At 49.7% G+C, this 17,886-nt stretch overlaps 1 protein-coding gene across 4 annotated transcripts in view; it reads left to right on the top strand.

The window, feature by feature from the left end:
* Positions 1-519: 519 nt before the first annotated feature.
* The window catches only part of SEC14L1 (SEC14 like lipid binding 1), a 75,291-nt gene continuing 57,924 nt past the window's right edge, over positions 520-17,886 (top strand). For 2 of the 4 annotated variants that reach the window (XM_032320118.1, XM_032320121.1), the window contains exons 1-3: positions 520-629; positions 1,721-1,825; positions 2,846-2,938. In XM_032320118.1, the coding sequence (XP_032176009.1) occupies positions 2,876-2,938 (63 nt within the window). In that variant the 5' untranslated portion in view covers positions 520-629; positions 1,721-1,825; positions 2,846-2,875. Of the gene's footprint in view, positions 630-1,160; positions 1,491-1,720; positions 1,826-2,688; positions 2,764-2,844; positions 2,939-17,886 lie in introns of those variants that run through there. The other 2 variants (XM_032320119.1, XM_032320120.1) reach the window with 2 other exon arrangements.

The following is a 17,886-nucleotide window of genomic DNA, read 5'->3' on the forward strand; positions in this document are numbered from 1 at the left end:
GAATGTGGTCAGGGCACCGCAGGGGGAGGCCTGCCGCTCCGGAGCAGTGCACAAAAAATGAGGAGGCGCCGGCCAGACCTCGGGGCAGCGCCCTGGCCGCGGCCCCCGGGAAGCCGCAAAACCAGAATGCCGGGCGGGGACCCGGGCCCGCGACCTCCTTTGGCATCTCGCTCCGCCCCTCGCTCTCGCCCCGCCCCGTGACGCAAACAGGGCGGAGCCAGCGGCCTCTAGGGAGACCAGCGGGTGCGTCAGGGCCGGCGCCGGCTCCGAGCTCCTCCCACGCCCGCCGGCCCCCGAGATGGCGCCTGCGCAACGCGGCTCAGCCCGGGGGGTGCCCTCCTTCCCCTCCCCTAGCAACGGTCGTCGCGCCCGCCTCCGTCCGTCGGCCGCGCTCGCGCACGCGCGCTCCTTCCGGCCGCCCGGCCCCGCCCTCCCCGTCACCCGTAACAACCACTCGAGCCTCGCCGCGCCCCTCCCGCTCCCGCCCCCCCCCCCCCGCCCCGGTCCACTCCCCGGAACCGGCGGCGCAGCTGCGGCCGCCGGCAGTGGAACGGCGACGGCACTAAGGAGCCGCCAGCATGAGCGCCCCCCGCCGCCCCGCGTCCCGGGCCCGGCCTTTCTGACAAGAGGTAGGCGCGCGTCTCCGCGGCAGGCTCCGAGCGCGCCCCCGGCCCGGCCCCTCCCAGCGCCGCGAGGCTCTTCGCGGCCCCTTTGCTTCCTCGGCCGGGGCTGGAGCGGGCCCCACCGCCCCCGCTGCCCCGGTAGCCCCCACCCTCGCCCCCGCGGTCGCACTCCGGGAGCCCTCCCTGGGGGAAGCGGACTTTGGGGTCCACGCCCGCCCGGGTTGGCCGGAGCTGGGGGCCCGCGGGAGCCGCGGCGCTGGACCCTCCGGACCGGCCCGAGGGCCCGGCCGCCCCTCCGCGTGCGCGCGGCGGACCCCCTGGTTCCGGGCATTGGCTCATTTTTAAGCCCCGATTGTCATGCAATAGAGGCTGCCCTGGTCCGGGATGCCGCCTGGCCGTGGTAACTCCGGAGTCCCGCGTAGGACGTTTCTCCGGACCCGAGCATCCGAAGCCGGGCGCCGGCAGGAGTTGAGAAGCTCGTGAACTGGCAGGTTCCCCGGCGTAGTCGCTCTGGGTCCTTCCGGGCGGTGGAATCCTGAATGGGTGTTAGAGCGTCTCCACCGAGCATTCTGCTTTTCAAGTCGCCCCCAACCCCCGCATCCCTTTTTATGCCCTGTAACCAGCCTCCCCGTCTCCGGGAGATGCTCTAAAGTTAATTTTCCCCATTTCAGAACTGTGCACCAGCCTGGGCCGGTTTGCAGAACGGAATAGAACGTGGTCCCGGCGCATCGGGACCGGCCAGTCCCAGACCCCGTATTAGTGCCGGGCGGAGGGAGGCGCAGGACTCCGGAGTTTGGCTCTGAACGTTGTGATTTCAGAGTTGGACGTTCTTCGAGATTATCTCACCCGAAACCTCATTTTACAGAGGTGAAACCCAGTCCGAAGGAAGTCAAATGACTGCTTTGAGGTCAAGGGGAGTAGTTGTGTAGCAGCTTTCAGACTGCCGGTGTTGTCCAACATAACCTGTTCTTGCCGGGAGAGATACGCTGAACAAACACACCAGAGAGTTCCAGACCTGGTGAAATGGAATGATAGAGATAAGAATCTTCTGAAATAAAATTTATTTCCTTTTTTTTTTTTTTTTTTTTTAATTACAGCTAGCCTTTGGGCGCCTTGAGGATATTCCGTTTTGTAGGTTCGAATATTTTCTGACCGGATTCAGCATGAAGTGACATCCTTAATGATTATTCTCAGCAGGACAGGTAGGCTCTTTGGATTTATTTTTTCTTCCTCACTTTTTTTTTTTTTAAAGAAGATTTTATTTATTTATTTTTGACAGGGAGGAGAGATCACAAGCAGGCAGAGAGGCAGGCAGAGAGAGAGAGGAGGAAGCAGGCTCCCTGCTGAGCAGAGAGCCCAACTCGGGGCGCGATCCCAGCCCATGAGATCATGACCTGAGCTGAAGGTAGAGACTTAACCCACTGAGCCACCCAGGTGCCCCTTTTTCCTCACTTTTAAAAAGGAAAGTAAAGTCACACAGAGGACTCCAAAAAACGTGTGTTTTTTCAGAAAAATACGTGTAGACTGGCACCAAAGTGGGAATAGGTTATCTTGTAGGAGGATTCCTTTCTCTGGGAAGTAGGCAGCATTTAGTGATTATTGACAGTCACCGACGTCGGTCTGAGGCTGGAGGTACGCTCCGCCGGAGTGCTTGGTGTTGCTGTCGGTTTGAAGACAGGCCTCTGAAATTGTAGTCTACGCAGTTAGAAAACAGGGATTGACAAGTTTACTTTGAAGCTAGCTTTTGAGGAGTATTCCATAATTTGAGATACTGTAGGATTTTTTCCCCCATTTTTATTTTTGTGTGTCACCAGACTTAATATCTTGAAGTGCCATCACTTTTATTTAGCTTCTTGTAGAAGTTGTGGCAGGGGAAAATGATTCAGGAACTAATTATTGGATCGTAACGTTTCAGTGCTGGGAAGAACTGGGATCCTGCACCCAGCCCAGACCCTGGAGAAGCCCCGGGGGGCGGGGGGGCAGGCGGAGCAGAGCCGTTTCCCTCGTGATGCTTGGATGCCTTCACCCTTTCTTACTGTTTGTTCACCTTCTCCTTCCTTGTGCGGTCCACGCGTCCTCTTCGGGATTTTGTGTGTCGGGAATTATGTGACCTATTGAGGTCCCTTTCTACAGTTAGACTGTGGTATGATGAGTAAATGCACACGTAATTTTTTCCAGACTTAATCATGGCTTTTTAAATCATATATATTTGTGTTTTGCAGGTGTGAGAGGATTGCTATTGTGTTACAATCATGGTGCAGAAATACCAGTCACCGGTGAGGGTGTATAAACACCCCTTTGAATTAATTATGGCTGTAAGTACTTGACATTTTAATTTAGTCTTTGGCTTTTTTTTTTAAGTATTCAAATGGGATGATCTGTAAACAGGTGTTAATTTTATAATTTGTTTCCATTGCTCTGCTGTTACTTACTCTGTTTTTATGCTTATGATCCGGATCTAGAGTTCTTGAAATGTTTTTAAACCGTTAATCTCTAAAAATGAAAACCCGCGTGTTTTGTTTTTTTTTTTTAAATGCACCTCTGGTTAATATGTGAATTTGAGTTAATTCTCTCTGAAAACACAGAAGTGGGTTTCTGACTAAATACTTCTTCTTCTGGATTTTGCTCTTTTTGTTTGTTCATTGAAGTAGAAAAGGGATGTGGAGATTGGCTTTTCTTCCTTCTGCTGCTTGCTCAGAAGCCTGTTCTGGTTGTCGGAATTCAGTTATATAACAATGAGCACTATGGGATGGGGTTTAATTTGATGATTCTAACAACTCTGCTGAATGAGTTTTTCGCCCTGAAGTCAAGTTCATGTGGGATAGCAGAACTCCACCAACGGGTTAACTCAAGTCTTAATTTTCTTTGTTATTGATCTGAAGAGTTTGGCTGAAAATAAGCATTTCACTAGACGCAAAACAAATCTTTTTCAATCACTTTTAGACTATTCTTGGGTATTCTTTCTTTTCTGTGTTACTGTTAAGGTGTAATACAGCCTAAGTACAGGAAATGCTTTGGTCTTGAACGTAAGGGTGGAAATGCCCAACTGGACCAAGATCAAGATCCAGAACATACCAGCCCAGCGAGGAGTCCCACTTGCCTCCACCCTCCCACCTCAGAGTTAGCTGCTGCTCTGACCCGGAACGCCATTGATGAGTGTTGGCTGTTTCTGTTCTATATTTAACTAGAAACTCAGGTGTTTTTGCATCTGGCTGCTTCTGGGCAGCCTCGTTGGTGAGATCTATCCAGAGCAATATAGTTCTGAAAAATAACCCCCAAAACGCAAGCCCTCGCAAGGATTTAGATTTAGAGAATTTTTAAAAACTGAGACGTAATTTACATGCAGTGAAATGGTCACGTTAGGTGACCAGTTTGATCAGTTTTGATGGCAGAGTGACCCACACCTCTGTCAGGATATAGCACCTTTCCACCCATTACCTTGGAAAGTTCCCTTGTGCCTTTTCTCGGTCCGTGTGAGGTTTTTTGGGGGGGGGGGTTAGTTCTGCATTTCCTTTCCTTTTTCCTTGAAGATTTCATTTTTACGTAATCTCTACACCCTGTGCGGGGCTCGAACTCACAACCCCAAGATCAAGCGTCCTGTGTTTGACTGATGGAGCCAGCCAGGCGCCTCCGCGTTTCCCTTAAATACTAGGACTGTCAGTATTTTCTGTGACTGGCTTATCAGAAAGGCTTGTTTCCTGTTTGCATGTTGTGCGTGCTGCTTTGGCTTTTGGTCGTATGCAGCAAAGACCCACTCCAGAGAGCCTGAGAAGGGGTATTGTTCGTGGGAACACATGGGGTGCGACGGGGTGATGGGAATCGCACGGAAATGCAGGAATGCAAACTGGCTGGGCAGAGCTCCAGGAACCCTGCCTTGGAAGGTGGTTCCTGGCAGCTCTGGGAACCTCGGCTGCACTTGTCCCTGCGACTTCACCCCGCGGGACTCGGCCTTGCTCCATAGTGGGGAGCCTCTCTTCTTCTCCTGCCAGTCGGCTGCTTGGCCCACTCCTGGTTTTCCCTCCCCTGTGCTTCAACTCTTGTGTCCTTTAAGCTATTCAGAGCCCCTCCAGCCCTAGCTCGGCCTGGTCGCAAGTTCCCGATCACTGCACTCTTTCAGTTTCTATGTGACCGAGTCTTGTCATGTTTCCCAGTTCGGATTCTAGAGAGACTTGATCTGGGCCCCCCCTACCCCGGAGTGAGGCTGTAGGTTATTGGCCAGCCTGTGGGTTATTCGCCCGGGGTGGTGGCAGAGGCTGGTGGAGTTGGGGGAGAGGTGTGGGGAGCAGCGGGGGCCCAGTGGCCCCCGGTGAGGCGGTGAACTGCTCCAGGGGCTGGGCTGGGCCAGGTCCACAGGGGGCACAGGAGCCAGGAGTGGTGCATTCTGTTTTGTAAAACTTTCAGTGGATCTTTTTTTTTTTTTTTCCCATTTTTTTTTTTTTTTAAGATTTTATTTATTTTTTCGACAGAGAGAGATCACAAGTAGGCAGAGGCAGGCAGAGAGAGAGAGGAGGAAGCAGGCTCCCACCAAGGCGAGAGCCTGATGCGGGGCTCGATCCCATGACGCTGGGATTACGACTTGAGCCGAAGGCAGAGGCTTTAACACTCTGAGCCACCTAAGCGCCCCAAAACTTTCAGTAGATCTTAAAAGCTCAGTGTAACCCTGACTGTGGGAGGCAAAGGTTTTTTTTGTCTCTTCTGCAGACATTAGATTCATAAAGAGGAGTTTCAGCCGTCTAATGATCAACTTCCTTATTTTCCTTACTTGACTATTTTCAAAATGGTGACGTTTGTCCTGCCCATTTTATGCGTGGATTTACAGGAGAATTTGAAATTGAAGTTCTGAACCATCCCCATAGGCTTTCTAAATTAACTCATTTTTTAATTGCTTTTGTTTTGAGGCAAGTAGTCATTTTCTTTTGGGTTGTGGAAAATATTTTATAATCTGAAAATGAAGTATATTCTCCTGCCAGAATTAGACAGGAGCTAGAATGTTTTAAGTCCTTAGTGATTTTTGTATAGTGTCATTGGTCTCTTTTTGGACTGGAATTGTAGGTCATAAAATTTTCTTTATTTACCTTGCTTTATTATTATTTGTTCATTGAGGAGGAACAGTAGTATAATAGATTTAGTCTGGAAATATTCTGTGCAGTTCTTCAGGGTGAAGAGAGACATAGTTCAAGCAGGAACAAAACTAGCTTCAAGGGAATTTTTTTTTTTTTTTAAAGATTTTATTTTTAAGTAAGCTTAAATATACTTAAAGCTTAAACATACCCAGTGTGGGGCTCGAACCTTCAATCCAGAGATCCAAGAGTCCCATGCTCTTCTGACTGAGCCAGCCAGACGCCCCTCCAGGGAAAGGGATTTGAGAGAGCACCACAGTGAGGGCTGGGTAGTGGTGGGAGTGCTGGGCAGGTGGTCGGCCTGGGGAATGGATTTGAGCCTCCAAAGTCTTGCTTTGGGGGGCCCCTGGGGGAGGAGACTGTTGGGGAAAATGCCAGTCAGTTCACACATGGCCTTGTCTTTCAGCGGGGAGAGTGACTGAGTTCCGTATTGCCAGAAAATGGCTTAGGTGGAAATTGCCCAGTGTAACTAGCAATAGGGGGGCCTCCTATTTGTTAATTGCATTTGATTGATTTAATGAAAAATTTATCTTTTGGGATCAGTGTACCCGTAGCGTGAAGAAATCATGTTGATGTTTTCACTGACTCTTGAGTTAGATGGCAAACAAGCAGGATGGAGGGCAGTTCCCCCCCCCCGGGCCCTTAGGGCATTTTAAGGGCTTGCTTTTGTGAGACGTTTGCCCAGAAACAACATGTTAGTGCTTCAGTGAGTGGAGAAATGGCCTGAGAGCCCCTGGTTCACCTTGGAGGGTGAGGAGCCCGAGGCGCAGATCTGCTCCTGAGTCCGCACGTCAGGCAGCCTGCGGAGGCTTCGGAAGGTTCGTCTTCCCCAGCCCGCCTCTGTCTTGTCCAGTCTCTTCCTGGACTGCTGGGAGGCATAGTGAATCCCTGAAGGACAATGAAGATTTGGGGCCTTACCCGGGCAGAGCGAGGGGATCCCACAGAGCAGGAGCTTAGCATGGCAGGGAGAACTCTTGTGCACTCACAGGTGAGTTTCATGTTGACATTTCTGGGGGAAAACACAGTTTTTTTTGTTTTTAGTGGGGTTTTTTTGTTTGTTTGTTTTTAAGATTTTATTTATTTATTTTACAGACAGATCACTAGTGGGCAGAGAGGCAGGGAGAGAGAGAGAGGAGGAGGCAGGCTACCTGCTGAGCAGAGAGCCCGATGCAGGACTCGATCCCAGGACCCTGGGATCATGACCTGAGCCGAAGGCAGAGGCTTTAATCCACTGAGCCACCCAGGCGCCCCTTTGTTTTGTTTTGTTTTGTTTTTTAAAGATTTTATTTATTTGACAGAGAGAGATCACAAGTAGGCAGAGAGGCAGGCAGAGAGAGAGAGAGAGGGAAGCAGGCTCCCCGCCAAGCAGAGAGCCCGATGTGGGACTCGATCCCAGGACCCTGAGATCATGACCTGAGTTGAAGGCAGAGGCTTACGCCACTGAGCCACCCAGGCGCCCCAGAAAACACAATTTTGAAACAAAACGTTTTCAAGCACAGCTTTCCCCCTCTGATGTTGCAGGCCTCTTACTGCCAACCCGGGAGGGGTGAAGGAGCCGGGAGCAGGTGGAAGAGGGTGTGGGAGGGTGGCAGGGAGAGGGCCCCGTACCTCTGGGTTGCTGGGAAAAGGCCTGCCCTCTGTCTTTCGTGGCCCAGGGAGCTCGGCGCCAGCGCGCACAAGTGCAGTGAGGACTGGCCCCTTATCCCTTTCGGCCCCAGGCCCCAGGACAGCTGTTGTTCTGCCCTGGTGGAGCCCGTCCCCCATGCCAGCAGGGTGTGCCCGGGGCTCCGCTTTCAGGAGCACCAGCCGCCTTCCAGGGTCCCCTGTCCCCTGCCATCTGTGGCCCAGCAGACACAGCCTCCGATTGTGTTCTCGGGTCCCGCATTTCTGTCCCTTTGTCTCCTGCTTGTTCCATCGTGTATGCCTTCAGGTCACCCCGTGTTCTCCTGCCAGACGCTGTGTCCACTGGGCAGTCCCGTTTGAGTGACCTCTTACTGTCTCACCTGTGTGAAGTCCCGTGCTCTTCCTCGAGGCCCTCCCTGCCCTCCTTTCTCTGCTTAACCTTACTTCACAAACATGGATTTTTAAATACGGCCCGTGCTGTTCCGGCTGCCTCGCGGTGTTCTTGCGGCCCGCGCGCCCTTTTGACGGTTCCCTCCTCCCCTTCCCTGCTTGCTTCTCCCCATCTCGCTTGTGCGAGTCCCGGGCCTGCTGACCTCGCCCACCTCCCCGGCCTCTGAGGAGCGGCCCGGGCCTCTGTCCTGTTCTTCCCACGTCTTGTCATCGGGCTCGTCAGGGTCAGCTGCTTCCCCTGCTCCCCGGGGTTTGTGCTCCTGGTTCGGCGCGGCTATTTCAGACGTTCCTCGGGGCGGTGACTGGGCGGAGTTTTTCTCATTTCCTCACGTGTTGGCGCTGAGCATGTCGTAGGCCCCGGTGGCACCTGGTCAGCGGACGTCTGTGCGCAGAAGCTTTGGGAGGTGGGTCTGCTGGAAACTCAGCTCGCACGTGTAACCCTGTGGCCTGTTTTCAGACGAGAGAGTCTGTGTTTTCTCCGTGGAAGAGAAGTAACGCACTGTGATTTTCAGTTAGCCAGCGCTGCCCTTAGGAGCAGAGCCCTTTTGTGATGAATCTGACTTTTTTTTTTTTTTTTCACATTTTCATAAAGTATACGAAGCCCTGTTGACTGGCACCTCACTGGTAGCTCGAGTGACGCACTTTTGTAGGTTGAACAAACAGAAAAGGCGTTTGCCGGTGAGCAGTCGCCACCGAGTGTCCCACCCCCACTCCATTTGCTTGTGCTCTTTTCTCGCGTGTTTTTGTTTCATCCTTTGTGTTTTTAGCCCCTTTCCCCTTTCCCTAGGCGTCTCCTGGCTTCCCGCTGAGACTAGATGATGAGAGAGATTTGCTGTGAGTTGGGTTCCCATCTGGTCCCTGCCACAGACCAGCTCGGGGCCCGGTAACTAGGCCGGTTACCTGGTGTTGGGCTGTGGTGCCGAGGACTTGGCCCCCAGAAAGGAGAGTAGGGAAGACAGGGCCGAGCGATTCCCACGCCCTCCCCTCTTCCCTACCTCCAAATACGAAGTGAAATGGATCAGTAAGTAAATGACTTCTCTGAATGTGTGTATTTCTTTTATTTTTAAGATTTCTTTTAGATTAAACAGGAATTCCTACTTATATTTAGACTTTATTCTGTCCATTCAAGTTTCCTGTATCAAAGCAGCAGGGGATGCCTGGGGACCCCAGGTAGACTTGTATGGGCGGCTACAGTGAGAAGAGCCCCACGTTGAGTTGAACCGAGGCTGGTCTTTTTGGGGTGAGAGCGAGGTGTGTAGAAATCCTAGAAATGGAGCGCTTCCTGGGGAGGTGGCCCGGCACACGAGCCACCCCACTTCCATCATTGCTCAGGTTGGCTGGGGCGGAGGGGTATAAGTTCGCTGGAACCAGACTTGCTTTGTCCTTGCTCACTCTTCCTGGCAGCCGCCTGCCTCCTGAAGCCCCGTGCATCCTCCTGAAGAGATTTTGAGCCACCTGTCTCACTTTCACCATTTCTCCCTCTGACCTGAATCAGGTCAGGGTCAGGTCAGGGCTTTGAGCGGCATTTTAGATTTAAGTGTCATCGTCCCTTCTCTCGTTGTTGTTGTTGTTTTTTAAAGATTTTATTTATTTATTTGACAGACAGAGATCACAAGTAGGCAGGGAGGCAGGCAGAGAGAGAGAGAGAGGAGGAAGCAGGTTCCCTGCTGAGCAGAGAGCCCGATGCGGGACTCGATCCCAGGATCCTGAGATCATGATCTGAGCCGAAGGCAGAGGCTTAACCCACTGAGCCACCCAGGCACCCCTCATTGTTCTTCTTGAAGCACATCTTCTTCCTCTCATCCTAGATTTCATCCCTGGGCCTTTCAGCATCCCTGACTCTGGTTTCCCATTTTCTCGTGGTGACACTGAAATACGTGCTCTCATTGATCCGGGCGGGGTTGTATCTTCAGGCAGCCTGATGGGCAGTGGGCTTTGTTTTTACTCAGAGGTGAATAATCAGTGTCCTGTATTTTGGGTAGCTGACTTTCAGCAATTTATTCAAGTCCAGGAATGGAGGGAAATGATCCAGTTTCTTTGATGGCGTATTAAGGTCAGTTTTCAGTGGGGAGATATTGGAGTCTTCTCATTTATAGGCTGTTCGAGTGCCATAGTGTGAGTCCTGTTGCATTTAATACAAGCTGCGGTGTAATTAGTCAGGCTCACTTAGTTTTGGAAATGGACAATTATAGTACACTTTCATTACATGCTACTTTGTATAGAACTAGGCATTTTTCCTTCTCTTACACCCACTTGCCAACACATTATGCATTCCAGATTATTTTTAATGTGCTAGGGTGAAGATAGTTGTGGTCCGGTAGGAAATATCCTAAGGAGAAATAAAGCAGCATCTGACTCAGCTCCTTGCCTCTTTGATTTACCTGTTTTTGTGAAAATACAAAATACCAGACAAAAACCCTGAAACCTATTATGGACATTTTCAAGCATATATGAGTAGAGAGGATGGAGTGTCCAGTTAGTGCCACGGGCCCATGACCCCGTGCCAGCGGGAACAGCACTTTTCCCTGACTACGGTATCATCTGTGTCCCCCCGCCTATCTTTGCTTGGTGTATTTCAGGTAGATTTCAGACATCGTGTGAACTCATCGCCAGCTCCTGAAGCATGTGTCTCTAACCAATAAGAACCTTTTTCTTTTGTAAACACGATTACCATGTCCTCATGATATTTAATGAAAACACTGTGTTCAGACTTACCTTGACTGTCTGGGACGATGTCTTTTCAGAAATTGTTTGGCTCCTGCTCCAGGTCAGCCATCGCCCTTGGTTTCTGCGTCTTCACTCTCCGCGCTTCTCCCACATTCTCCCTTCCCTTTGTTTCCGTTCATGCCCTCGCTCTGTAAGAGAAACTGGGTCATCGTCCAGTCCGTCCCCCTGACCTTTGGCTGACTTGATTGTTCGCGGTAGCGGAGAGGAGCAGATGGAGCCTCGAATCAGGTCAGCGACTCGTAGCAGCTGCGGCTGAAATGCTTGGTGATGGCGATCGGCCTTACTGATTCAGTGGCGAAAACCTGCTGCTCCTCTTTGGCCCCAGGGACCCTCTTCAAGAATGTGGAATTGCAAATAAGATGCAGAATATTCTTTCCCATTAAACTGGGTCTATCCATAGTTACTTTTTAACCTACTTCATTGGTTCTAATTTTTCACACAGAAAGCACTTGAAAGCAGTTCATCTCCTGGCAGGTCTGACTGAGAGCAGAGGGTGCTGGTGGAGGCCTGGCTGGGGGCTAGTGAGGTCGGGGCGGAGGGGGCGTGTCTGAGGGGGTCTGGCTAATGGTGCTTCTTCCTTGGGAGCCCAGGGTAGGGATATCAGGCTGGTTGGAGAAGTGACTACAGAGAAGTTCACTGAAGAGAGACCGTGGCTTGCCTTGTGAGTCTTCGTTCTTGATTTTAACCCGTGTAAGAGGGAAACAGTCTTGTGTAGTTCTCAGGGAGTGACTTACATGTTGAAACCAAGACCATGTGCCGCATTCAGATTCTTTTGCTGGGTCCAATCTGATGTTAGGTGAACTGGCCTTTTTAAAAAAAAAAAAAAAATGAAAAGTTTATGTATATATCATTATTACTCTCTTTAAGGTAACTGCTTTATGTGTCTTGATGCGTGCTGAATTCCTTTTCCATTCAGAAATCTTGCCATCTGTTGCACGGCCCTCTTGCGTGTTTCCACACCGGCAATGTTCAGAGCGCAGTTGGAGTTGCTGATAAGCACGTGGTGTGTCAGTGTCTTGAATATTTTTTTTGTAAAGATTTTATTTATTTATTTGACAGAGATAGAGATCACAAGTAGGCAGAGAGACCGGCAAAGAGAGAGGGGAAGCAGATTCCCTGCTGAGCAGAGAGCCTGATGCGGGGCTCTATCCCAGGACCCTGAGATCCCAGGACCTGAGCCGAAGGTAGAGGCTTTAACCCACTGAGCCACCCAGGCGCCCCAGTATCTTGGATATTTGATTAGAGGCTGCATGTGGGCCTCTCCGGCCTGCGCCTCTGACCCATCTCGCCTCTCTCTCCCGATTTCCATGCCTTTCTGGGGGCAGACAGACGACTCCTCTGATGATACTTGTTTTGCTATTTGGGGACCACCAGTTATATATTTGGTGTTTTCTGGGCCTCATAAACATCATGGTGTTTTAATTGGTAGTTAATGCTGTCTTAGAACCATCCAGTTCCCTCTCACCTGAGCAGCCTCAGTTAAACCCATAGCTTCAGCTGTTACTTTATAAACAGAAGCTCTCAAAGTTTATCTTCAGCCTAGACTCCCACTCGGGAGCTTCCAGATTCCCAGCCAGCTGCCTGCTAGGACATCTCCATTTGACTACAGACAAATTTAGTGTCTCTGAAACAGAATCCACTCCCTCCTCCTGCCTGTGCAAAGAACACAGCCTAACAGAAAACAAATACACAAAAAAACAAACCAAAAAAACCCCAGTAAAATGCCACTCGGAAGCTCTGCCTTTTCCTGTGATCTGCTTCTGCCACGTGGCCTGCTCTGCCCTCAGACCAGAAACCTCAGGCGTCCCTGGCTGCCTTCCCGGCTCACGCTTCAGGCTCAGTGCTGACCAGACCCTCCCTGTTCAGAATGTCTCCTAAACCGCTCGCCTTTCTTTTTCTCCCTCCCTCCCACCCTTTGTTTTTTTAAAGTTTTATTTATTTAAGTCATCTTTACACCCCAGGTGGGGCTTGAACTCATGACCCCGAGGTCAGGAGTCACGTGCTGGCTCCTCGGACCCAGCCAGCCAGCCATCCCACCCGAACTGTTTCTGAATCGCCCGTCTCCAGTCACATGGGCTCCTCTCCGACGACAGTTCCTGGCGTCCTCAGGGCCTCTGGACTCGCACTCCTGACCCCAGCTCACGCTGCTCTTTGCCTGGGCTGCCGCCAGGGGCTCTGATTGCAAACCCGAGCATGTTCCGTGCTGGAGTTCTGAAGTGTCTGCCCCGCACCTTCGAAGCGAGGCTGCAGTTGGTACCCAGCCTGGTGCCCGGGGCCCTTCCCCGTCTCCTCCTGCCTCTCTCCCCAGCCTCACTTCCCCGCAGCAGCCCCCCACAGCTGCCGCAGGGCCAGCTCTGTCGGACCAGTTGGAGTTCGGTCAGCGTGCTGCTATTGCCCGCGGCCTCTGGGCCTTTCTGTGAACTGCCCGGGGGTGTCCCCCTCGCTCTTTCCCAGCGGGTGGGCTCTAGCTGGTCGGACTCCCTTCTTCCAGGTGGGATTCCCTCTCTTTCTCTCATGGGCTGCTGTCACCTCACGGGTCTCTGCACCTGCGGCTTGTAACGCGAGCGTGGAGGGAGCTCTCGGAAGCAGACTTGTCTGAACAATCAGGCTTGGATCCGCGCTTGTGTTCCTGTGATCCTTCTGCTCTGGTAGTGAACATTTTGACGGAAGGTCACATTGGGTCATATTCTTTTGGACGTATTTACTATTTATACTCGAATTATGTTTTGAAGGAATCTGACTCAGATCACAATTTGTGGGTAAAACAGTGTCCATATTCAGTGAAGTTTACAGTCGCTATAGTTGACTAAAAAATGTGTCCTGGTTTCTGTATCATTTGGGGGTTTTGAGTGACTTTTCTCCCATAGTGATGAATACCAAATATAAAAGAATTTCATTTCTCTGGTTCTCCTATAGAACGTAAAATTCACTTAAAAATTATTGACTCTGGGGCGCCTGGGTGGCTCAGTGGGTTGAAGCCTCTGCCTTCGGCTCAGGTCATGATCTCAGGGTCCTGGGATCGAGCCCCGCATCGGCCTCTCTGCTCAGCGGGGTGCCTGCTTCTTCCTCTTTCTCTGCCTGCCTCTCTGCCTACTTGTGATCGCTGTCTATTAGATAAATAAATAAAATCTTTAAAAAAAAATTATTGACTCTGGGGTGCCTGGGTGGCTCAGTGGATTAAGCCTCTGCTTTCGGCTTGGGTCATGATTTCAGGCTCCTGAGGTCGAGCCCCGCATCGGGCTCTCTGCTCAACAGAGAGCCTGCTTCCCCATCTCTATCTGCCTATCTCTCTACCTACTTGTGATCTTTCTCTGTGTCAAATAAATAGATACAATCCTTAAAAAAAGGAAAAAAAATTGTTGACTCTGGTAATATGGTAGTCTAGTTTGTGTGTGTGTGGTTTTTTTTTTTTCTGTTTTTTTAGATATCTTCAGGTTTAAACCTGAAAGGTTGACTATTATATGACTCTCTTTCCTTTAGGAATAAGTTATTCAGTAATATTAGGTAGTCCTAATCATAAATGTCTGTGTTTCTCTTCTTTTTCGTAGCTTTATCCCAGTGTATGTCTTAAAAACCAAGTCCAGCCTAAAAGTTGTAAGGTACAGAATTTTTTTTTTTTTTAAAGATTTTATTTATTTATTTGACAGACAGAGATCACAGGTAAGCAGAGAGGCAGGCAGGGAGAGAGAGGTGGGGGGAAAGCAGGCTTCCTGCTGAGCAGAGAGCTCAATGCGGGGCTCGATCCCGGGACCCTGAGACCATGACCTGAGCTGAAGGCAGAGGGTTAACCCACTGAGCCACCCAGGCGCCCTGTAAGCTACAGATTTTAAGAAGTCAATTCTAAGAAGTAAATTCATTTACTTCTTTAAGAAATCGTTGGTTGTATTGCAGGATTTATGCTATTAATATTTAGAACTCTTCGCCAAACACCTGTTGTCTTCATTTTACTTTTAACACAAAGTTGGTGTAGAATGCAAATTCTGACATTTCTAAGTTCTGATTCTCTACCGAATCAGGATCTTCTGAGAGTCGGCTCAGCGGCGTGGCCGGTTCTGATACTGGCTCAGGTTGGAGAAGCACGGGCCTAGCTCTCCTTAATTAGAATTTGTAGCAAATGGAATAGGAGGAAGGGAAGTTGGTTTCAGTTATAACTTTTACATTTTTGGAAAGGACTAGATCCTGCGACAGGCTGTCTTTCATAGAGATCCTTGTTACATTCTGTTTTCTTCTGAAGGATTCGGTGTGCCAAGAAAAAGACTGTTGGTTTGCTTTTTGTGCTTCTCCAGGCCGCCGTTCTTGAGTTTGTTCTGTGATCCCAGAGTTACAGCATGCGTCTCTTTGCACTCGTCTTAATCTAATTATTTGTGTGACTTCCCTAATTTTCAGGAGGAGGAGGTTTGGACTCTATTTTATTGTGGTAAATAGACAGTTGTGTAAAATCTGCCATGTTCGCCATTTCTGAGTGTGCGGTTCAGCTAAGTGTGTGCACGGCGGTGTGCAGCTGTCACTGCCATTCATCGTGGGGCTTTTTCACCTTTCCACACGGCAACTTTGTGCCCCTTACACACCAGCTCCCCATCCCCCACCCCCTGGCAGACACCCTGCCTCTCTTTGTACTTTCTGTTTCTGAATAGAACTAGGACTGTTCCTTATGTGAGCGGAATCCTGCCTTTGTCCTGTAGTGATTTGCTTTTTACCCAACATCATTTCTTCACGGGTCATCCATGTTGTAGCAGGTGTCAGAATTTCCTTTTTAAAGCTGGATAGTCTATTTTATGTAGATACCACGTTTTGTTTCTCTGTTCGTCCATCAGCGGACACTTGGGTTGCTTCTAATTTTCGGCTGTTGTGTTTACTGTGCACTTTTAAGATCTTTATAAGTTTTTGACTATAACGTCAAGAAAAAAAAAGTGGCTCTCTCTAGGTTTTATTTTCCTTTGTATTTTTTAAAAAAAGGTTTTATTTATTTATTTGACAGAGAGAGAGAGATCACAAGTAGGTAGAGAGGCAGGCAGAGAGAGAGGAGGAAGCAGGCTCCCTGCTGAGCTGAGAGCCCGATGTGGGGCTCGATCCTAGGACCCTGAGATCATGACCTGAGCCGAAGGCAGAGGCTTAACCCACTGAGCCACCCAGGCACCCCTGTCCTTTGTATTAATAGATTCTAGGTCCAAAACACAACTTCCTTGAAGAATTCTACCCCTGATTTTGGTCCCGTCTATTCAAAGTATATCTGTAATTTACGTCTCGTGGCTGCCGTTGCTGTTGGGTTCTGAAGAAAGACCAGCACCTAACAGCAGGGGTAGAGCCCCCAAAGTACAATGGTGGCTCCCATCGTCAGGGGTGAGAAGTGGCAGAGAGAGCAGGGAGGCGGCCGCTGGAAGGCCTCGGCGGTGTGACTTGCACATCAGGCCTCCAGTAAAGAACGTGCGACAGATATGTTCCCGTCGGGCTGATACAGCTCCTGCTTCCGGCCTCCTGATGATGGAGTTTTTATTCTGGTTCATGAAGCCGGATAATATTTCCGCAGCTCATTACATTCTTTTATGTGGGCAAACACATGGCATCTTTCAAAGCTGACAGCTGCGATTCCCTGGAACACCAGATGCTTTTCTGAAGTCCATGGGTTTATTTTTTACACTCTGGAAAGTCAAACAGTACTCTGCCAAATCCAGCTTGATTTGAGGAGGAATATGCAAAATTGCTATTTTTGTTGCTACCTATAGACTCTTTTTGCCATTGATAAGACAGAACAGTTTATGGATTAGTAATGGTTTTGGTAAGTCGTGGTGTGTTGCGGAGGCCATTGGATCTTGCCTGGCTCAGTCATGTGATTGCACATGAAACCTGAGAGAAGAGAAACCTTTCATAGCACTCCAGACACTCTTATTTGCCTGGGGCTTTAGTAATTGTGGCCTGTGAAACATTCGACCTTCAAGATTTATTGACGGCGGTTATCTTAAGTATAAAGATCTACTTAAAAGATGTGCCTACCCTGGTTTTTTTCTATCCACAGTTGACCCTTGAACACAGGGGTTAGGGGCCTGGACCCTCCTCTCCCACCAGTGCAGTTAAAAATCTGCTTATAACTTTTTTTTAAAGATTTATATGTTTGACACAGAGAGAGAGAGCACCACCAGGCAGAGCAGCAGGCGGAAGGAGAGAGAGAAGCAGTCTCCTAGTTGAGCAGGGAGCCGGACATGGGGCTTGATCCAGGACCCTGAGATCATGACCTGAGCTGAAGGCAGCTGTTTAACTGACTGAGCCACCCAGGCGCCCCAGAAATCTGCATATAACTTTTTTTTTTTTTAAGATTTTATTTATTTATTTGACAGAAATCACAAGTAGGCAGAGAGGCAGGCAGAGAGAAAGAGAGAGAGGAGGAAGCAGGCTCCCCGCTGAGCAGAGAGCCCGATGTGGGGCTCGATCCCACCTGGGATCATGACCTGAGCCGAAGGCAGAGGCTTTAACCCACTGAGCCACCCAGGCGCCCCTGCATATAACTTTTTTTTAAAAAAGATTTTATTTATTTATTTATTTGACAGAGAGAGAGACACAATGAGAGAGGGAAGACAAACGGGGAGTGGGAGACGCACGCTTCCCGCCGAGCAGGGAGCCTGAGGCGGGGCTCCGTCCTAGGACACTGGGATCACGACCTGAGCCAAAGGCACATGCTCAGCCACTGAGCCACCCAGGCGTACCTGCATATAACTTTTGCTAGTCCAGAAACTTAACCAGTAATAGCCCGCTATTGGCTGGAGCCTTATAGTCACATAAGCACTTGACTAATGTAGATTTTGTGTCTGTCATATACCATATTCCTACAATCAAATGAGGTAAAGAAAAAATGTTAAGAAAGTCATAAAAAATACATTTACTTTACTGTACCTTATTTATTGAAAAAAATCTTTGTATTTGTGGACCTGCATGGTTCAGACTTGTGTTCAAGGGTCCATTGTCGTGTCCTTTAATTTTCTAACAGGGATTGGCTAATAAGCTTTTTATTTTGATGGTCAAAAAAAAGTCCAAGATCACCTGGGTGCCTGACATAGCTAAGTGCTATTGGACAGAACGTGGTTTCCTGCTAGGGTTATTTGGGGGTGCCCAATAATACTGTTTTTTTTTTTTTTTAAGATTTTATTTATTTATTTGACAGAGATCACAAGTAGGCGGAGAGGCAGGCAGAGAGAGAGGAGGAAGCAGGCTCCCCGCTGAGCAGAGAGCCCCACGCGGGGCTTGATCCCAGAACCCTGGGATCATGACCTGGGCTGAAGGCAGAGGCTCAACCCACTGAGCCACCCAGGTGCCCCCAGTAATACTGTTTTAACGGTCGAAAGCAAATGCGA

This window comes from Mustela erminea, chromosome 18 (assembly GCF_009829155.1).
Source record: "Mustela erminea isolate mMusErm1 chromosome 18, mMusErm1.Pri, whole genome shotgun sequence".
In the NCBI taxonomy this organism is placed as follows: domain Eukaryota; kingdom Metazoa; phylum Chordata; class Mammalia; order Carnivora; family Mustelidae; genus Mustela; species Mustela erminea.